Source organism: Coturnix japonica, chromosome 9 (assembly GCF_054131305.1).
Source record: "Coturnix japonica strain WE chromosome 9, WE-NBRP24, whole genome shotgun sequence".
Lineage (NCBI taxonomy): Eukaryota > Metazoa > Chordata > Aves > Galliformes > Phasianidae > Coturnix > Coturnix japonica.
Genome location: NC_140671.1, coordinates 27,871,061 through 27,891,419, shown reverse-complemented (window position 1 = coordinate 27,891,419; position 20,359 = coordinate 27,871,061). Strand labels below are relative to the sequence as shown.

The 20,359-nt window shown below is 44.3% G+C and overlaps 2 protein-coding genes across 7 annotated transcripts in view; one reads left to right on the top strand and one right to left on the bottom strand.

Annotated features, from left to right (window-relative positions):
• Positions 1 to 14,376, bottom strand: part of MTOR (mechanistic target of rapamycin kinase) — a 56,382-nt gene extending 42,006 nt beyond the window's left edge. For 3 of the 4 annotated variants that reach the window (XR_014932112.1, XM_015882433.3, XM_085509762.1), the window contains exons 1-25: positions 14,225 to 14,376; positions 13,068 to 13,230; positions 12,602 to 12,710; positions 11,570 to 11,802; positions 11,014 to 11,214; positions 10,531 to 10,665; positions 9,818 to 10,093; positions 9,404 to 9,512; positions 8,396 to 8,582; positions 8,166 to 8,294; positions 7,352 to 7,596; positions 7,028 to 7,243; positions 6,424 to 6,629; positions 5,810 to 5,932; positions 5,338 to 5,427; positions 5,149 to 5,241; positions 4,808 to 4,942; positions 4,342 to 4,471; positions 3,860 to 4,110; positions 2,515 to 2,601; positions 1,987 to 2,154; positions 1,611 to 1,723; positions 1,064 to 1,226; positions 720 to 812; positions 48 to 194 (exon numbers count right to left, since the gene is read on the bottom strand). Coding sequence is in view for 3 of the 4 variants with exons in the window: in XM_015882433.3 (XP_015737919.2) it covers positions 48 to 194; positions 720 to 812; positions 1,064 to 1,226; positions 1,611 to 1,723; positions 1,987 to 2,154; positions 2,515 to 2,601; positions 3,860 to 4,110; positions 4,342 to 4,471; positions 4,808 to 4,942; positions 5,149 to 5,241; positions 5,338 to 5,427; positions 5,810 to 5,932; positions 6,424 to 6,629; positions 7,028 to 7,243; positions 7,352 to 7,596; positions 8,166 to 8,294; positions 8,396 to 8,582; positions 9,404 to 9,512; positions 9,818 to 10,093; positions 10,531 to 10,665; positions 11,014 to 11,214; positions 11,570 to 11,802; positions 12,602 to 12,710; positions 13,068 to 13,187 (3,759 nt within the window). In the remaining variant the exon portion in view is untranslated. Of the gene's footprint in view, positions 1 to 47; positions 195 to 719; positions 813 to 1,063; positions 1,227 to 1,610; positions 1,724 to 1,986; positions 2,155 to 2,514; positions 2,602 to 3,859; positions 4,111 to 4,341; positions 4,472 to 4,807; positions 4,943 to 5,148; positions 5,242 to 5,337; positions 5,428 to 5,809; positions 5,933 to 6,423; positions 6,630 to 7,027; positions 7,244 to 7,351; positions 7,597 to 8,165; positions 8,295 to 8,395; positions 8,583 to 9,403; positions 9,513 to 9,817; positions 10,094 to 10,530; positions 10,666 to 11,013; positions 11,215 to 11,569; positions 11,803 to 12,601; positions 12,711 to 13,067; positions 13,231 to 13,981; positions 14,120 to 14,224 lie in introns of those variants that run through there. The other variant, XM_085509761.1, reaches the window with a different exon arrangement.
• Positions 14,377 to 14,500: 124 nt separating this feature from the next.
• On the top strand, positions 14,501 to 19,786 carry UBIAD1 (UbiA prenyltransferase domain containing 1). 3 transcript variants are annotated; one of them, XM_015882436.2, is made up of 3 exons: positions 14,501 to 14,630; positions 14,974 to 15,483; positions 16,515 to 19,786. In XM_015882436.2, exons 2-3 carry the CDS (start codon positions 14,988 to 14,990, stop codon positions 17,000 to 17,002), a joined length of 984 nt encoding a protein of 327 aa, XP_015737922.1. In that variant the 5' UTR covers positions 14,501 to 14,630; positions 14,974 to 14,987; the 3' UTR covers positions 17,003 to 19,786. The 3 variants fall into 3 exon arrangements, with proteins under 3 accessions (XP_015737922.1, XP_015737923.1, XP_085365902.1); XM_015882437.2 differs by lacking the exon at positions 14,501 to 14,630 and adding an exon at positions 14,730 to 14,858; XM_085509776.1 differs by lacking the exon at positions 14,501 to 14,630 and adding an exon at positions 14,730 to 14,866.
• The last annotated feature ends 573 nt before the right edge of the window (positions 19,787 to 20,359 follow it).

The following is a 20,359-nucleotide window of genomic DNA, read 5'->3' as shown; positions in this document are numbered from 1 at the left end:
TAGATATAATAGATCCTCCATCATGCTGTGCACAGCTCCAGTTTTACCTTCTGCAGATTGATGGTGCTAACATGTAATTTCTTCATAGGACCTGTTTCCACGGGACCACTGGCCAAGGTTTCTCCTTGGTTGCTTCTCAACATCCGATGCTGATAAATGAGAGGGTCCTCCTCTTCATCGGCAAGAGTATAGCCCTATAATAAACAGCTCACAGTGAGGATCACACCTACACAGATAAAAGCAATTTTCTGTAAATCAAATGGATAGTAGCCAATCTCACAACTTAGTTTGTGAAGCAAACAACTGTGTTTCATAATAACAACTATTACAGCTTATAAATTCAGTGAATTCAAATGATAGCCCTTTCATATTTACAAACAATAGCCCTTTCATATTTAAGGCACCTTTGTACTAAGATAGCTACTATTATGGAAGGACAAAATAATACACCAACACAGAATAAACTGAGTTTAAAAATAAACACTCTCTACTCATCTCACTACTAGATGTGGGACAGCAATGCACTGCTTGTCCTACACTAAATTACATAGCAGTTATTGAGATCTATCTTACAGATCTATACTTAACACATAAATACAGCAGCAACTATTCTTCCCCTTACAAATATCTTGAAGTCTCCCAGCTACAATACACCAAATTCAACATGAAAACGTTCCTCAAGTACTTTTATGCAAATAACAATGTACATGTCAACTAACCTTTACAATTCTGCAGATAAGAACATCATAGCGTTGATGGTTAATTCTGTGCCGCACCAGAACTTTGTTTACCATCGGGATAAAGATCTGATACTGTACAAAGGAATACATCAAAAAATAGTTACTCACCAAGAGCAGTAAAATCCCACTTTTGTTTTAGCAATCTGACAAGAAAGCAATTGTAAATGTCTAATTATAGTAATACCTGAGTCCAGAATCAAGTAAAAGAAGGAAAGACTGCTTTATTTAAAAACCACATTATACCACAAATTCTCAACTTCAAAGCCTTGATCTTTTGGACTATTCCTTCATCCACAAGCTTACAAGCCTTATAAGTGCATTACCTTCTTTCCCAGCTGGAATACTAGAGAGGAGAGAGTGTCCATTGCAGTTGTTCGTAGCTCTGGGCTCTGATCTAGAGTTCGCACAATGGGATGAATAATTCGTGAAGCATAATCAGTAAAATCCAGAGACTCTGTCAAGCGGTCCACCGTTTCAAGAGCAGCTCTAAAGTCAGAGCAGAAAGAAGGGAAGATTTCTAATCTCTCTTGGCATAATAGGAGAAATTGAATGTAAAAATACATAAGCGATTCATGCTCAGACTTCCTAAGCATTAGAAGTAATGGGAAAAATATCTCCAAAACCACTAACACAGCTATCACTTGCAGGAGTCTGCAAGTTGCAGTGACTAGAATTCTGACAGGTGAGAAAAGAAATTTAATAGTCTATGCACAAGTAACAGTGCTGCAAAGTCTAACAGAGAACAGCCTTCCATAATGATTCAACACAGAAAACTAAAGAGTTATTTCACTCTACCCGTAGCCAGGGAAACCACTGAGGAACTGGGATGCCAAAGCCAAAAAAAGAGTCCACAAAGCCACTAATACTTACTTGCGAGCCACCACTGGGGCATCTGGGGCATCAAATAGCTTTACAATGGGAGGTAGTAGTAAATGAAGGTAGTCATCCAGGTTAGCTCCAAAGAGCTGGATTGCATTCAATAGCTAGAAAAAGGAGAAAAAAAACAAAAAAACAATATAACTCAAAGTCAGGAAAGATGCAATTTAAATAGATCAGTCTCCAGAGAGCTGCTGCTTTGAACTTGTGCTTTCATAAGGTCATAACGCTGTCTGCATTACACCCCAAGCCACTGCCAACATCGCACATACAACACAAGCAGCAGAAGTCCTTCTAGAACAAGGCACAAGGCCCGCACCTGCCTTGGCAGTACCCAAACCAACCCAGCAGGTTGCAGCTTCCCACTCACCTTGACAGAGACAATTCGACTCTGACTGTTGTCATGCATGAAGACCCGTAACATATGAGGAATGAGCTGAGGCAGATAGAGCTTGAACTCGCCTCCTAGAGCCACCACAATTTGCTCAATAAGTAAGATAATTGTGCTCTGTATGGAGTTGTTCATGACCCAGAAGTCCTACAGAAGAAAAAGAAACCAGAATTAATCAGTTCTCCTTCAGCTAGGTTGTACCAATTGCAAGAAAAGCAGATTGTAGGAGACGGCGTCAACACAAATTCAAGCTTGTATGGAAGGCCTACACTTCCCTTACAGAGTTATATAAGTGAGTAGTTTTGGTTTGTTTTTAAAACATTCAGTGCCTCCGGTATGTTTAGTGCTGTTAAAAATAATCTCCAGGCTACTGATTTCTCTTAATCTCTATGTGTTTGCAAACAGTATGTGAAAATGAAGTGAAATGCCATCTATTTGTGAACTCAGAACACCTCCTGTTAAAGCTATTTCTGAACAGTACAAGACTGTCTCAAAAATCAAACTCACTCTCATGAGGGTGACAATTTCATCCATATAGGGTCGAATGTGACTTCTCACAAAGGACACCAACATCCCCAGCTGCTGGAACAGGAACTAGAAAGAAGAAACAGGCAGTGATCAAGGTAGTTACTTGAACAGCAGAGCGAAATATGTTTCACAAGCAATTCACAAGCTCATTTCTCAGACAAATAGCACGCATACGCTCAAGAAGTGGGGCTAAATTCTTAGTGGCTCCAGTGCAGCAAATAAATTTGCAAGCATAAATGCCAAGACTACAACTACCACAGAGCTTCGTAATTCAGATTTGAAGGATGCTTCCAGAAATTTAGCCCCTAACCTTTCCCCTGCCTGTTAGCCAAACTGGCACACATTTTAAAATCCTCCTGCACTCTTTCTCATCCCCACCAAGATGTACTGCTGAAAAATCACTGGGAAGACAATTTGTTCCTTGAAATATTGTTAAATATATCACTATTTTTTTTGTTAATGATGGTTGATACAGTGAGAGAACTTTGATCAATTTTATTCATGTATACTATGACCATTTTGCAATTCCTTTTCCCCCAATACAACCTTCTGCACTCACTTGTGGCATGAATTTATTTTTGAAATTGGTACGAAATGATGTGGGTAAAATCTCCTTGTCTATAAAAATAAATGTTTACAGCCTTTTTTTTTTTCCCCAGAGAAAGTAGGAATATGGAAATCATCATACATTAAATATAGTTTCTTCATGCAGTATTTGAAGACTACAGGGGCAAAATGCAGTGAAAGGGAAGCTCAGAGAAAGACAACAGGTGCAAAATCAAAGGAAAAATAGCACAAACTTCTTTAGTGAAGCAGTACACCCACATGTGCCAAAAATGAACTCTGAGCTCCTATACTGTGCCTTTTTTTGGAGTGCGTTGAGAAAGCAAGCTTACTTACAGGACAAGGACCTACTTAGGTTTTAGTGCCACATGTACCCACCCCAGCTCTTGTCCCCAGTATACCTACACCATGTTCTTTTATCTTAACATTTTTAATAGGTGTGCACAACTACATGGCTTTTAAGCAATTAGATCAGCCATGTCCAAAAGTTCAGCCAACCCAGAACCCCAGTTGGGATTTTCCTTCCAATCTGAGTAGTAGTTCAGTATGGGAGAAAACAACAGTTTTATAGCAGGGTTGGGAGTCTGCTAAGGAAGAACCCACTCTACCTATAAAACACAGTATCAGCAACTATCACAAATGGCCCTTCCCACCCCAGAGACTGTTTTCAGCAGCCTGAGAAACAAACAGCCACCATCTCTGGTCAGATGCACCACCTTAGGCCCATTATCACAAAAAGAAAGGGAAAGATTGTACACACCTCTCGGATGGCACCATCACAAACCCTTATCACATTAAGGAATGTTGGCATGACCTGGGGCAGGAACTGCACACACTTCAGTCCAAGGGATTTGAAAATAAAGGTGATGGCCTGAACCACCATAGTGTGGTGCTGGGACAAGGACTGGTCTCGGAAAATTCTCATCAATGCCACCATAGAGACAGCTGGATAGAATTCATCCAGAGGGAGGTTTCCCATGTTCACCAGCATCTCACTGGTACTGTAGTCCGCTAGGAGAAAGAAGACAATGTCATAAGCTATATATCAAATGTTTTTCAATACTAGATCAGTTCAAGAGCATCTTAAACTTGTACAGTAATAATTTGCTCAGAAGAGAAGATAAACTGGTAAGAAAAATAAACCAGCTAAAAAAAAACAACCCACAGCTTGTTTGTATACTGAAGTTCTTTGTATATTCACTTGGAAGAGAAACCAGAACAGATGTTTCTCCAGATGCTTACAAGAATCCTGGCTAGATTTGGACTCCGAGAGGCTGACAGCAGAAGCATCTCGTGACTGATCAATCATGCCAATGTTCACCTTGTGTTTATAGGGGTCCAAAGCACCCAGCAGCCCTAATACACGAATAGCCTGATAAAAGAGAAACAAAGAAAACTGGTCAGAACTGCAGCACTAAGATAAAGGTCAGCACATGAATCCGGGCTTGGAAAGGTGCTGAGGATTAAAGAAAGAAGATCTAGAACTAAAACAACTGCCTGTAGACAGCATAAGACCTTTCCATCCAACTGTTGGAGGCCATTTCACTGCTACATGTTTTCACTCTCTTAATTCTGCTTACTGTCAGCCACAGCAATTATCTTTCACTTTCTGTTTTTTAATCTTTGTTCCGAGGCATTTGTTTCAAATTTGAACAGCACTCTTCAAAAAGCTTTTGGAAAGAATAGTGAGAAAGCTTTGTGTTCGTACCTCTCTACGGGTGCCCTGGTTCTGCTCAGTCTTTAGGAAGTTCAGAAGCACCTCCAGTAAAGTTGGGTACTTCCTGTATGGCTCCACCACATAACCAGTGCTAGCCACAAGCTGACCCAGTGTCCAAAGAGCCACCTGGAATGATTAAATCCAGAAAAGATTCGTTTTGACCAGTGAACGTATTATGTCATGCAACAGAATTGGCGACTGAGTTAATTGCCTTTACTTGGAGACACAGTTCAAAAAGGCACCAAAACCGAGTCCATGAATTTCAAAGAAAACTACTTCACTTTTTCCTCCTTTTCCCTCTTTACCTTCAGAAATAACTGTCAAACACTTACTTGTCTTTTAGCCAGCAGGGAAGAGTCCTGTAGCATGTCCATGATTATAATGAAGAGTTCATCCACCCACTTCCTCATCTCCAGCCCACTGACCTATTGAAAATTACATAAATATAAGTTGTTCGTCTAGCATCACCAGAAGCTTGACAACTGACAAACACGAAGAAGAGATATGTGCAATTTCCCTACCTGAGCAAGTTCCCCTATGGTAGCTAGAACATTGTTAATCACCCCTGGGTTTGGATCTGGATCAGGATCTTTCAGTTTCACAATCAGTGCCTGGGAGGTGACAGGAACAGATTACAATGTGTTGAAAAGACTTCTTGCGGAACATTAAATATTCAAAGTGTTCTTTTCTTTCTTTTCCACCTAAAGTTCCTCAGAGGCTGAACTTGCATCACACTGAGCAATTGAACAGTAAATTAAAACTTGGTGTCACAAATTTTATGCAAAATCCAGAATCACATTATGCACAATATATGTGCATTATTACCCTGGGTAACATCCACATCAATCTGATTTTCTACTGCTATGATGAAGTGAAAGAAAAGCAGCTTCTGCTCAAGGTAGGGGTTGTACACCCACTTGCTTTATCATTTCTCTCCGAAGTCAACAGAAAACGTGTGTGAAGGAAGCAGACAGAGAGAGAGACTGACTGTACCTTAAGGATAGGCTCCATATATGGACGAATGAGGCGTGGAGCATTAGAAACCAAATGACCCAACATCCTGGCACTTTGCTCTTTAATCCTACCAACACCACTGTGTTCCAGTTCTGTTAGAATCTGTGGAAAAGACAATTGAAAGCATGAGAAATAAGAAAACAAAAGTTAGATACAAACTCGTCAGATTTCTCTCCTATCCAATGACACCAAAAGAAAAAAAAGAGCCTCAGCACTTTTAAATGGTATTCTACATTTGCACTCCATCCAAATTGTTAATTAGAATACATGTCTTCAAAACAAATACACTTGTGTGGAGCAGTGCCACTCATTCGCCTAGAAGTTATGCAGAACATTCTTCCTCAATACAATTGGAAAGCACTCCAGCAAGATAAACACAGAAGAAAATGGTGACTACTATCCTCTCCTACTAAACACATTCCTAGAGCTCCATTCCAAACACACATCAGTAAGAAAGACTTGCTGAAACATAAGCTGGATGATTAATACATTCACTCACTCTCCCTTACTCTCACTGCAGACAGGTAGCCCAGTTCCTTATCACCATCTTAATCTCAATTACCAAACACTCTGCAGGTACCCCTCTTCATTACCTGGATTAACATCTTGCGCAGGAAAGGCATGACAAAGGCAGGGTTCATGCTGCTCAGGCGACCCACAGTACAGATGGCCAGCTCTCGGATTTCAAATACTTGATCATTCAGGGCCACAAAAAGAGCTTGCAAGTTTTCTGCTTGGGCAAGGTGAGCATCAAATCGCTCATCCAGAGACGCCAACACACAGAAACGTATATCAGGGTCTGCAAGAACACATTTGTTTTTCTTTAAATGCAGTAAGCTCCTGTTTTTATTATTACCCTTACTCACAACTGGCCTCTAAATTCTTCAGAACCCCAATAAAAAATAAATAAAAGCTAAAGTTCTTTCCCAGCATGAAACACTACCTCAGCATTTTACCCCTGAGAAACAAGCTAGGTCAGCCCAACAGATTCACTGCTGCTCAGTACTGCACCAATACCCAAATTAGTACAGTGTCAATCTCTTACACCTATAAGCAGCACATCTGGAGACTGTATGCAGAAAACAACTCATCTCAGTATTTCGCCTGTAAATCTGACATCTAAAGTTAATGGCAAGCATTTCAGACCTTACATCAACATACGGTAGGAGAAACCTTCTCAGTGAGTGCCACACTAACCTGGGTCTGTTATTCCAACCACAAGCAGTTTGCTGAGAACATCAGCCACAACCTGCACTGCTGTCTGGCTGACCACATGGGCATGGCCACTGATCAAGTGGATGGAAGGCGTGAGCAAGCGAGAGCAAGTGCGGGCTGCTTCCATCCGTATCTCCTTGTGCTCACTGTTCAGAAAGTGGTCTGCACAATGCCGGACAAACTGAGTAAGAGAATGCCCTAGAAAGAAAAAGACAGGAACTTAACACAAGTTCACACCTTGATTACTGGTCTTACTGGGTAACAGGAGTTTAAGGAAGCCTTTTGCTTTCTAATTCCATAGCTTACCTTCAAACTCAAAGCTGCCCAGTGTACGTAGGGCAAGTGTGATGCTACCCACATCACTGGCCTCCGGGATGTTGGTGAGGCTAGGGGAGGCCAGTTGGTGGGCAAGACCTTTTGGCATGCCTGGATGTCGCAGAGGCTTGTGCATTAAAACAAGGGAAAGCATTTTCAGCAGCCCATCCTGGATATCCTTCTTTAGCTGGGGGATTTGACGACTCAAGTCATACAGCACAGCAGTTAGAGCAGGGCTGATGGAAAAAAGCAGACAGACAGCCATTATGTCAGCATACATTGATATAAACTTCAGTGATTCATCTTACTTTTGCCTCTTACACACAAAGGCAAATAAATTCAGCTCCAAGTGGTAACATTATTCTAAGCAGCTTCATGCTGCCAGGATGCTTCCTCTGTATCTTCCCATATTAGTAACTTCATGAGCTATGAAATTTCCAATTGAGGAGAAACCAGAAGCAAACATTCATCGTCCTCCTTCCTGCCATCGTGATATGGCAGAAATCTACTATTCTTCAGAGGCTTTCTAAACTTCTGTGGGCTGCTGCCAAATAGCAGTGGGAAGTAAAGGAGATTGCCTTTGAATTCACTAGTTTATCGAAAAACAAAAAGATTTATTTACAGAGACCAATGCTCTTATGTAATTCAAGAGACACATAATATTACTCTTCTGAATGAGCAGTACAAACCATTTTAAGAAATAATCTTCCTTCAGAACCAGAACACTTTCAAAATCAGCTTCTGCATGGTCAACAATGCCATCCAGTGGCTAATAGAAGAAAGTGCTCCTGTGCCTCATACTTACCTCAGACCCACGGCCAGCATAGGTTCCAGAAGCTCTTTAATGTCCTGCTGGATACTTGGTCCCATGGCTCGTGCCAACATACTAATGCAGGTGAAGACTGTAGCATCAACCTGCACAGACTTCTGCCTCCTGGAAAGAGAACACACAGTTGTTAATCAATATGAGCTGCTATTTTTCAAACATTTTTTCCTCATCTCATCAGTTTCTTCCTCTAACTTCAGCATACTTACTTGTGAGCAAAGTCCTTTGGTGGAAGAGCTGCTTTTATTATTTCAAGGACTTTTGGCAGATAAGCTTGAAACTCAGATCTGACAGCCACAGAAAGCAAACCCAAGGCCTGGAAGGCTGCTGTTCTCTCCTTCTCCTTCTTCACACAGCTGAGAACATGGTTCATGGTGTCTGGAAGATACTGATCAGCTGCCCACAAGAGAGAACAAGATTGGAAGTCCTTTAGGTTTATACAGTTGCAGCAAATTTGTAACAAAGTATTTACAGGTAGAAAATTAGGGGAAGGACCCTGCAACATAAAATTTGCTGGTCTAGGTGGGGGAAAACATGTCCCTACATAATAAAACTCCCACAGCCTCTAAGGCTTTCTTTTCTTTTGAAGAATAAGTTCCACAGAAATGAAAGAGCTACTAGAGAACACTGCAACAGGTGGCCCAAGACACTGCCTAGGGATTATATACATAAACCTGAAACAAGTACCTCATTTTATAGTGATTGATTGGAAACTTAATGGTGATTTTCCAACCTACTTGGATCAGTTTGATGACATGCCTACAACTCACATATTCTTCTAAGCTTGCTTGACAAATCAGCTGAACCGCAGCAGCAGCTACTTCTCACTTTACGTTCAGATTTACTGGCAAAAAGACAATTTAATACTGCTCACAGTATTAAAGTCACACTCATTGTGATCAAGACAACAGAATTCAGCCCTAAAAGTGACACACTAATACAAAAAATAAATGAAGTTCTACTTCTTAAGGTATTGATTACAGAACTGAGAGAACAGCTTACTATAAACCATTTTCTTCCTCAGACCAACACACCAATATCAGATGTCAAGTCATATTTACCCAGAAAAAAAGGCTGTCCTCCCACCGCTTGCATGGAGGATTCTGCCTGCTCATCTCCCAAGCACCACATTTCTACTTCTGCATTGTCTTCACAAACTCATCTGGGTAACTTCAAGTACAATTTAATTTCTAATATTTAGCCATCTGTCTCCTCACCTGTGAACGCTGAAGGACGGAAAGCTGCCAGCCGTGGTAGGAGATTGAGAACTGTCATCTGGATCAAAGAGTTTTTGCTGGTTCTGCACTTAAGAACCCACTGGCACACCTGAAAGGATATGGATTGGGCTCTGAAGGATGGCTATTGGTAGTAAGGCAAGAATGCTTATTACCTGGGTACCCTAAGGCATTCTATTGACATTTGGCTTCAGAGCCCATCAGGAAGACAGATAATGAACAAATTAAACCACTGCTCCAACAGAGAGAGTTACACATCACTGCACTCTTACACAGAACTACTGAGTTTTGATGCCCCAATTCAGCGTTAGGCAGTATTGTCTGCCTAATAAGGACACAGAGGTCCATTACAAGAGGCTGTGTTGTGAATTTGGAAAGGCAAGACTGAACACTTACCTGATCAAACTTCTCTTCCATTAGATCCCTGCAGCATCGACTTTCTACCAATGTAGACTTTGCTGGCACAGGTGAAGTTGCAAAACCCATGATTCCTTGGTGAGCATTGTAACCCAGAAGACCAGCCAAAGCATTTGACTGAGAAGGCTGAAGAGACTGGAAGCTAGTGAAGGGAGTGATGTGGCGAGGTTTGGTACTAAAGCCCATCAGGTCTTTGCAATACTTGTCATGCACAAGCTGCTGCTGAGTGATCTCCTCCATCTCCTCTCTAAGGCGCTGGATAAAGGAGAAAAGCACATTTGAAAGAAAAGTAGGTGACCAGAAGATAACCAGTCCAGTGCTATCTAAATCTCCTAAGCAGCATGTTATATCATTGATATACAAATGGCTGGAAGACATCAACTAAGCTAAATTCAGCAAAAAATATTTGGGTATCTAATTTGAAACAAAAGAGACTGCACTCTGTATAACTCTTTTCTATCATAATTAATTCAATTAATAGCACTTTCCATCAGAGCTTGATACCTATTCAGCCCAAACTTGTCTTTTCTCTGACACTATCTAACTTGAAACAGCCAATGCTCTGATCCATGTTCAGATCAATCCATTTCAAACACGGTGGTTTATTTTCACAGGTTGCTGAGCTGCAACCCAGTGTCAATCAATAGATTGGTAGCCAAAAGCAACAGTCCCCATCATGCTCATTTGCTCACCTCTCCCTCCATACTGCTGATCCTCACAAGCTCATTGAGGATCAATAAGGCACCATGGATTCGGTCATCACGGTTCATTCCTTTCTCCTTGGCCAAAGTTTCATCAAAACCCTTCTCAGCCTCTTCATATGTATGCTTGGGGAAAAGGAAAAAAAATTAAAATCTCAGTGATCATAACAGAGGCAAAAGCCAGTGGAAAAACAGTAATTCATAATGCTAGCCAAAAAATCATCTCCAAGTTGTAGAATCTGCTGCAGAATATTCTCTACAGCACTAATCAAACAGCCATGGTACAAACTTGATCCATAGCTGCACCACGTTTTTGAGCACAAGGAAGCAGAGTTCACAATATATAGGTGCGCTACCCAAATTGTGATTGATACTAGGAAGCCTTAACCCAAGTGGCAACGGCAGCAAAGCTGAACTTCAGACAAAGCTTAACTCTTCTAAAACAGCTGTTCCAAAATAAAGTGATTTTCTTACTCTGTACCACTGAGGTTTCTGCATTTCTTTTGGTTCCCGCTGAGTGGTGAGGATAAGGCAGGCTCTTAAGGCAGAAACAGCTCCTTCTCGAATGGCCTGTTTGGGATCCCACACAGCCACAAAAATATTGTCAAAGAATGGCTGTACTTGTTGAAAGAAGAAGGTAGGCACACTGATTGCCAACTCACGCAGTACAAGAACCTGGAGGTGGGGAAAGAAACAGTAAATCTGTGAAAATGAGCACCCATACACAAACCTCAATTCCTAGAATGCAGCATCCTTTATTTAAACTGTTAGTGCCCATGAGCCTGAGCTGGAACCAGCTCTGTCCACATTTACGGATCACAGCATAAGGGCGTCTTCAACCTTGTTTAGTCACAAGGAATTCATAAGGTAGAGGTAAGGAAACACTGAATCTGTTACAAGAGCATCACAGATCCTTACACTTGCACAGCTTTTCCCAGCTTTCTGAGAACCTCTCCTATCACTATTAAACCAAACTATCCCACTCCAAGACAGGTGAAAACAAAAAAATAAATAAATAAGAATCACTTACAGCTGCGTGTCTTCGACCTTCATTCCTGTCAGCCCCCAGCCATTCCAGAGCACGTTTCACCTCAAACTCCACATACTCAGCTGTGAAGGTATCACCAGCCATTGCAAGCCGTCCGATAGCCTTGGAGGCCATTTCCATTACAACTGGGTCATTGGATGGCAAAAGGTTCCTCAGATAGTTTGCAAACCTGCCGATACGGGTGGCGTTACCTCCTTCAACACCAATGAGGCTGGCTGTAGAGAAAAGGAGAAGTGCTGTAGGTTCTCCCTAAGGATCAGTGGAGCAGATAGCAGCTAATCCCTAATTGGGAGTTAGCATCCCCTATCCAAGCCAGTACCTTTCAACAGCACTAAAGTCACAGACACAATTTTAAAGCAATACTGTCAACTTAAAAATCAGATGTTGTCAAGAACAATTTCTCTAGCTATGAGGCTTCTGCTGTCTCCAAACTTCTTGGGATTGGATGATTATGTCTGTGAAGGTAACCCATAGGCAACCCCTATTTGGTAGTTAGAGAAGTAATTGCTACAATACAAGCTACTCATCCAGAAAGCAAAGTATTTATACAAGCTGATTTTCTTAACAATTAAAATACAGGCAGCTCTGCCACATCACAGAAAGCACAACCAGAGCAACTGATGGAGCACCTGATCAGAATTAAGGCAAAAGCTACATGAGTCTCTCCCTTGGATGAGCAGGGCTGCCAACCACTATATCAGAGAGCACAGATTGTTCTGTTGAGCTCAGGAACAGAATTTTCATGTGCTCAGCACTCATCCATGTTTGATGTTTGACTCCCAGAAGAGCTCACTTCCCATTAAGCACCAGGTTTTCAGCCACTCTCAGCACTCAGCAGCTCCCATGCTGACACTAACAGGCAGAATTTCTGAGCCCAGCAGCTAGCACACACCCAGTGTATCGAGCAGTTGGACATCAGGCTCTGACTGCACAAGTTCATTCATTTGGAAAATGTGACCCAATTGATCAAGTACCTGAAGAGAAAACTCAAAGGCATAAAACACTTTTACTCACCTATAGCCAAAATGCCACCCTTCCTTTCATTTGCATCAGAGCTAGAGACCAGTTCAAAAATGTGATGGTTCAGCTGATCATAAAACCTGGTGGACTCCTCCTGGCTCATCTGTAACAGGAAAAGATTCATATAGGCCTTCAGCATTCTCCCTTCTCTTGCTATTTCCAAAACCTCCATAGAGACAATGCTCCTTAGGCTACACTAATAGAAAGAAATTAAATCAACCACACATTATAAACAGTTTCTCTTCTTTATGCCCTTGACCTGTTGAGTTTATTTATCCTGGTGCTTGACCATCCATTGCTCACCTCACCTCTCCTACATGCTTGGACAAAGGTAAGCTCCATGTTATGCCCCACCTCCTCACTAATAACAGTTTCTATGTTCCAAAAACACCCATCCCCAGAGTACCCAGCCAGTGCCCTATGCTCATTTGACAGATCATTCATTTTTTGCAGCACTCACTTCACGGAGCTCCATGGTGACATAATGCTGCAGGTCCTTGGCAGCTTTTGCCCTTGTTTCTTCACTGCGACTCTTCAAGCCATTGGCAAATTGTTGGAGAATAGACACAGTGCCTGACATGGTGCTGTTATGCCGGGGCTTGGGGCATCAAGTCCTGTAAGTTCTTCAGAGACATGGGATTTTTAGTACTTTCAGTTACTGAAATCTCTGAGCTTCTTAACTCTGCCCCTACAGCCTTTTTCTAACATATATCCCATTGCATGCAAGGATGCTGTGCCAGACAGTACAAACAATACAGCCAACTATTACCTTCCCCAAGGCACTACAGCCCCATGATAAAACCACATCACACCGTGACATCTCCCACAGCCCACTTCCTCCCTGCTTCCTCCAGCACCAAAACACACTCTGGTAGCCCAGATGCACCAGGCTGCAAGACACACCACAGCCAAAGAGGCACCACAATAAGACAAAGCTTTACAGTCACCCCATAACAAGGCAGAGTCCTTCACACCAGTGCCATGATGGCATCTGATTCCTCCGTGAGCATTTTCAACCAAGTTTCTCCACAGAAATCCCCATGTTCTATGAACACTCGGGGCCTGGCAAGCATTACATTCCTCAGGAGGTATTTAGAGACGAGATGGCCACTTATAGCAACAGCAGTCACTGCAGTGGGATGATTGCTATTGTAACACACATCAGAAGTCCCCCACAAGTGGGGCCTGATCTTGTTGATGGTTATTTTTTGAGGGGGAAGGGGGGGTGGGGGGGGTTGATAAAGAACATTTTAAAGGTTTCAAAGCATCAAATCACATAAACCCAAGCTGCCCACTTGACAGGAGGGCCCACAGCACCACCACGCACCAAAGCTTCTATTTTTTCCCCCCTATATTCCCCACACAGCCACAAACCCTATGAAGAACACCATGCGAGGTGACCTCGGGCTTCTCAGGACGAGGGGACCCTGTGAGGAGCCCCGTCCCCAATGAGGGAGGCGACAGGCCCGAGCTCCAAGAGCCGGGAACGCGGGATGGCTGAGGTGCCGGCCTGCGAGGAGGGAGGGCCGTGATGGAGGAACCGAGCAGGGAGCGAGGAGTGAAGGGATGGAGGGTGAAGGGAGGATGGATGAAGGGAGGCTCCCGAACGACACTCACCTCCACCGCCAGCTCCCCCGCTCCGGGCCCCGGCAGCCTCCCCCGCGCCTACCGGACCGGCGAGACGCTATGGACCAATAGGCTGCTAGAGAATGTTTGATAGGTACTGCATCCAGCCAATAGGAATAGGAGAAAAGGGAAGGGGCGCTCCTAGCCCCGCCTCCCCCGCTGAGGAGCCACCAGAGCGGCCGGCGGGGCGCTGCCAGGCGGTGACTGAGTGATGGCGGCGCGATGGGGCGATAACGAGTTGTGCTGAGCTCTGTTGTGCTGAGCTGTGTTGTGCTGTGTTGTGCTGAGCTCTGCTGTGCTGTGCTGTGTTGGTTCAGCTGCTGAGCAGCTCTAGGCCCGCCCGCAGCCGGCTGCTCCCCGAGAGGCCGAGTGTGTTGTACGCGTGCGCCAACGCCCGGTGTGTGCCCGAAATGGGGCCGTGTGGGGCCGAGGGCGGGCGGGGCGGCTCTGAGCTCTGAGCTCTGAGCTCTCATCTCTCATCAAACACTGTGGCACCTACAGCGGGATGGGAGGCGCCGCAGAGCAGCACTTAGTGCTTCCATCGGAGCCCTATGGGGCGTTACTGTTCGCCGTTGTGCCGCACGGAGCGGAACCCTCGGCTCGGGGCTGAGTGCCGGGGGGGGCGGTGCGTTGGTGCGTTGGTGCCCGTTGCCGTTCGGTCTCTACCTCAGGCCCGGCCATGGCGGCGGTGCGGCCCGACCGACCCTCCGGGCCCTGACGCCTGGCCCTTGTCCTTGCAGGGAGCTGTGAGAGCATGGGGCCGGCCGAGCTGGTGCAGAAGATCAGCATTAACGCCGAGAGGAACGAGTGCGGGCCGGGGGCTGAGCGCGGCCCCGCCGGCGGCTGGAGGCAGAAGTGCGCGGCCTATGTGCTGGCACTGCGGCCATGGAGCTTCAGCGCTTCCCTCACCCCCGTGGCTCTGGGCAGCGCGTTGGCCTACAGGGCACAGGGAGCGTTGGACCCGCGGCTGCTGGTGGGCAGCGCCGTGGTCGTACTGGCCGTGCACGGGGCTGGTAACCTGGTGAACACCTATTACGACTTCTCCAAAGGCATCGATCACAAGAAGAGCGATGACAGGACGTTGGTGGACCAGATCTTGGAACCTCAGGACGTGGTGCGGTTCGGGGTGTTCCTGTACACCGTGGGCTGTGTCTGCGCTGCTGGGCTCTATGTTGTCTCAACGCTGAAGCTGGAGCACCTGGCCCTGATTTACTTCGGGGGGCTGTCCAGCTCCTTCCTCTATACTGGAGGTAAGCACCGGGTCCTATTTGCTTTCAGTCTGAATGTGACAATGAGCTGACTTGTCAGGGGAGATCCAAGTGATCTAATAAGCTGCTTGGAAAATATATGATGGTATTCCCTGAAATGCTGGTTCATAGCCTTGCCATTGATTACAGTGGGAAGGTGAGAGAAAGGATGCATCAAGTTCAGCTGGAAAGTAGCATTGAGACATTGCTACTGTAAGGCAGTTGATCAGGAAAGACTCAAGTTGGAGTGTTAGAAGGCAGTTCTTTAATAGCAGTGCTGAATGCATGGGGGTAATCCCCCTATCAGCACAGCTTGCATGCTGGCAGAAGATCTTTAGTTAATATGCATTACATGAGATTTCTAAGAGATGTGTTACATACACAAGTTTCCCAGAATTATGTATTCAGTGGCTGATTCCAAGCAGCATCTCCTATTTCCTTGGTATAAAGACTCAGTAAAACTTCCTTATCTCCTGGTTCAGAGACACAGCTCTTCCTGTTATCAGAACAAAAACTGCAGGGCAGGTCCATGTCCATTCATCAACGAACACTAGCAAGTGTAGCAACACTGTTATAACTTGTTTCAACGCTGTTAGAGCTCTGTGTGGCTGTAGATGCTCCTTACAAGTGTTCCTGAAGCTTTTTGTGGTGTACATCTCATGTCTTCGACTGTACGACTTGCTGCTTATGTCCTTTTCCACTGGTGTATTTGTTCTGATTTGGAATGTTGTTATTCTTTAGATGGAATTCCATTGAGAACACGGAACAGTATGTGCTTGTTTTACTGGGAAGAGGATGTTCTTAGTGCTGTTCTGGGTTGGGTTGGTACAACATGAGAGGCTGGAGGAATTAACAAGCTGCGTTTTCTTTATTCTCTTTGGAAAAAAGAGAAAATCTGCCTCTTAGCCATAGCTGTGCACATGTTGGCTGTTTAACAGTATTTCTGTGGGAAAGGCTGATCTCTTGTAATTCATTCTCTGTTGTCATTTGAGTTGTTTGATGATGCTTCATTGTATTCTTGTGTTTTGCCACAGGGATTGGATTTAAATATGTTGCGCTTGGAGATGTGGTGATCCTGATCACCTTTGGGCCCCTGGCGGTCATGTTTGCCCATGCTGTGCAGGTTGGTTATCTGTCTGTCTCACCGCTGCTCTACGCTGTCCCTCTGGCTCTCAGTACTGAGGCCATCCTGCACAGCAACAACACGCGAGACATGGAGTCTGACCAGCAGGCGGGCATTGTCACCTTGGCTATCCTCATCGGCCCTGCGTTCTCCTATGTTCTCTACACCGTGCTGCTCTTCTTACCCTACTTGATTTTCTGTGTGTTGGCCACACGCTACACCATCAGCATGGCGCTGCCGCTGCTCACCATCCCGATGGCGTTTTCACTGGAGAGGCAATTTCGGAGTCAAAACTTCAACAAAATTCCTCAGCGGACAGCCAAACTCAATCTCCTTTTGGGGCTCTTCTATGTTTTTGGAATTATGCTGGCACCAGCTGGTGCTCTGCCCAAACTGTAATGAGCTGTAGAGCCAGACCTCACAGTTCAGTATTAATGCCAATGAAGAAGGGGATTATGTGGGTAGTTGACCTGTTATGGACAGTGTGAAGCACAGAGACTGTTCTGAGCTGTTGATTGTATGTGAGTGTTATGATTTCTGGTCTTGGTTAGCTTGCACAGCTGGCTTTAGAGAAGCCATTTATCAGTTCCTTGGAATATCGCTTCCTTGCAGCTTTGTTTCTGGAGAAGCAACGTGACCTGAGGACAAGAGTTTAAAGAATGTCACCCTTCTGCTGCTGAATTCTGAGGAGCTTCCTCTGTTAATGGAAGTAAGATTGAGTCTGATGCAAACTCTCCCTTCACAAGTAGATCGATTGCTCTTACAACTCCTTACCGTGGTCATGGAGTTCAGTGGCTCCTACATGGCAAATAGAAAGCACTGCCAAAAGTTTAGCATCACAATGATGTAGGTGCTATTACTTCACCCCCTTGAGCCCATGATTCATCAGTTGTGTATCTTTTAGTTTGGTTTTCTTTTCCCTTTTGAGCTCTTATTTCCAAGCCCCCCCCCCCCACTTTTATGGCAGACCAGTTTGTGTGACTGAATCCCACTTAAATGTTAGGAGCTCTGAAGTGAGTTTCCCACCTCTTCTCCTCCCTCTGCACCTCACAGTGTTGTTTTATTTTCTTCTCTAGATCTCACCTACTGATACTTTGACTGTTTGGAGAACTGTTTGTTTCAGTAAATGTGCAGCAGTGCAAACCATGCCAAACATCACTGGGAAACATCCGGTCACTTTCCATACAGAGATAAATTTGGTCTGTTCTGTTGTTATTTAGTGGCAGTTGAATTCTCTTTTTTGGAAGAAATAGTAGATATTTCCTACACTTGGGGGTTGTAAAGAGCTTCATAGGGATTCGTCCTGGTGTTCCACTCCTGCTGTTAGTGCCTGGAGCACAGAGTTGCTTTCAACCCAAGGGGGAGTGTGTTAATTACTATAGAAAGGACTTCTAAACATGAGCAATAAGCTTAGCATGGTGTTGTCCTCCATCTGTCATAACTAAGCCATACATTCAGAAGTACTGAGTGTTGTATTAGGGGAGTGTGCCACTGCCAGCACTGAAACTGTTAATAAGACAAGATTACACAGTATTGAGAGTTCAGTGACAATAGCTGATCTGACAGCACGAGACAAGAAGATACAGACATCAGCATCTATCTGCTGCTGTCTACAGCAAAACACTTGGTTAGATTAGAAACGTGAGGAGAAAAGGAGAAAATTCAGCTTGGGCAGATGGAGGGAGAATAGACAGAAGTGTTTTGGTAACTGCTTTAGGTAGAGATGGACAACACAGTACTGTTGTTTCTTTGTGGACCTACAGAATAAAGAAGGGCTTGGCTCTGTGACCTGCATCACTTTTCTGCAGAGTAAAGGCTTTCCTAGAGATATGTTGAGCTGCTGCATCTGCTCTTTGTACACTCGGAGATAGGTGGGTTTATTCACCCCTCGTGGCTCCATTGTCGCCCTTTGTAGCAGCTTCATTTTACGATGGCTCGTTTTTACATAGCTGTCAGTTTAAAATAGTCGTTCTCATTTTCTACTCCTTACACATAGAGTTACTGAAGCTGTATTTCTTATGGTAACTAAGACATGGCTCACGTATCTGATAGCTGTACTGGTGGAGAAAGACCTGGGCAATAACTAGTAGTGAAGTTGTGTATGCAGCTGTGGTTGTATTGGGGCTGCACTTTAGTTGTGGGAAGGACCATTGCTTTTTGTTCAAGGAGATGAAGGAAGAGTTCACTAATACTGTGTATGTTTGTGGAACTCTGTCCCTGCAGAGGAGTTTCAAAGCAGTGAGGATTAGGAGAAAATCAGTCTAAAATGCTTTTGCTTCCTAACAGATGCCGGTTGCATACAGTTCCCTGTCTGTGAAGGAATAATTCCATGTTCTTGGGGATACTGATAAGAGCTCCCACTTTCTTCCCCATGGCTTTGAGGAAGTCATTTACCCACTTTATGTATCAGGAAACAGCTAACTTCTGCCTACCTCACAGGGACGCTGAGCCAACATCACTATCACAGCTTTGAAAGTAACAAGTGCTTTATCTCTGTGTGCTTTCCAAAAGCGTGTTAGCATTAGAAAGTATTTTAGGTATGAACTAACATGACGAGAGGCTGAAGCAATGTGAGCAGACCACAGTCACCTCCGAGCTGACATTGAGTGCTAAGAGAGGCTCCCTTGGCTTGTTTTGTGACGAGGATGCTGAGTCTTTCCCTGTCTTTCTCCCCCCCGTCCCATGTGAATATACGCTTCTTAAGGTCTCTCTTGAGCCGTGTTGCTGTGTGATGAGTCTGCACTGGTAGGTTCACTGATCACCTGCCGATGTGTCCTAAAGCACCTCCTGGCCTTTCTTACTCAATAAAACGACTGAATGTTATCCTGTTACCTGTACTGCATTCAATTATTTTCTATCTCTGTGTTTTTCACATGCATTCGAGAATTCTCTGGGAAGGAAGGGGTCTTTCTCTGCAGTGATTATACTATAAGAACATGAAAGCTCATACCTATTATTTTATGTGTACTGAGTCTTATGAGCTGTTATGTCCTTCCATCTCACTGGATAAGTTCAGTAGCAGTGGTCACCTCATTAACAGCAGTTTTCAGGGCGGTGTAAGTGTTTTCAATAGGCAGAATTTCCTTTGATGCACTTTTCTGTGCCACGCACTGCTCAGCATTTATAAGGAGCTTCCAGCTCAACTTTTAATCTTTCTAATAAAGGTGGACTTTCTCATCTTCACCCATGTGTGCCCTGCTATCCTTCAGTCTCTTGTAATGCCTTTATTTTGCTCTATAGCTCTGTGGCAGAATAACGCCTCCCTTTTGGAAGAACCAGAATCAGACTGGATGGCTCAGTCTTCATTTCTCCTGTTGTGTTTGGGCTTCTCATGGTGCTGTTGCTGTGTTTGGTGGGTTTTTGGCACTCTGTGTGTTTCTTCTAGAGGCTTTGCAGGTACATCACCATAAAGCCAGCACTCCACTAGTCCTACTCACTTTAAAGAAGCGTGCCCTCTGCAGGTCCTGCCTGGGAAGGGCTGTAATTCCGGCTGTCCCCAGATGGCAGCACCGCTCTGCTCTGCCTGCCGCAGCGCTCTGCGGGTCCTGTGTCCTACACGAGGCGCTGACCAGAGCACCTCAGCCATTACGTGATGGGATTTGTGCCATTCTGAAGGCCTGTCATATTTCTTTATACCAGAAGATTTAATGTATTTTTTTCTGTTCCTCATTAGCTCACAAAGCAGGACCCGCACAGTGTCTATAAGCAATAAATAAGCAATAAGGGACAGCTGTAGCTCGTAGAGCTTCTCTGCCT

Coding starts and splice junctions, on each gene's coding strand:
- UBIAD1 (XM_085509776.1), top strand. CDS start 14,785: ATGGGGCGTTACTGTTCGCCGTTGTGCCGCACGGAGCGGAACCCTCGG. Junction 14,867..14,973: donor CCGGGGGGGGCGGTGCGTTG/GTGCGTTGGTGC, acceptor TTGTCCTTGCAG/GGAGCTGTGAGAGCATGGGG. Junction 15,484..16,514: donor CTCCTTCCTCTATACTGGAG/GTAAGCACCGGG, acceptor GTTTTGCCACAG/GGATTGGATTTAAATATGTT.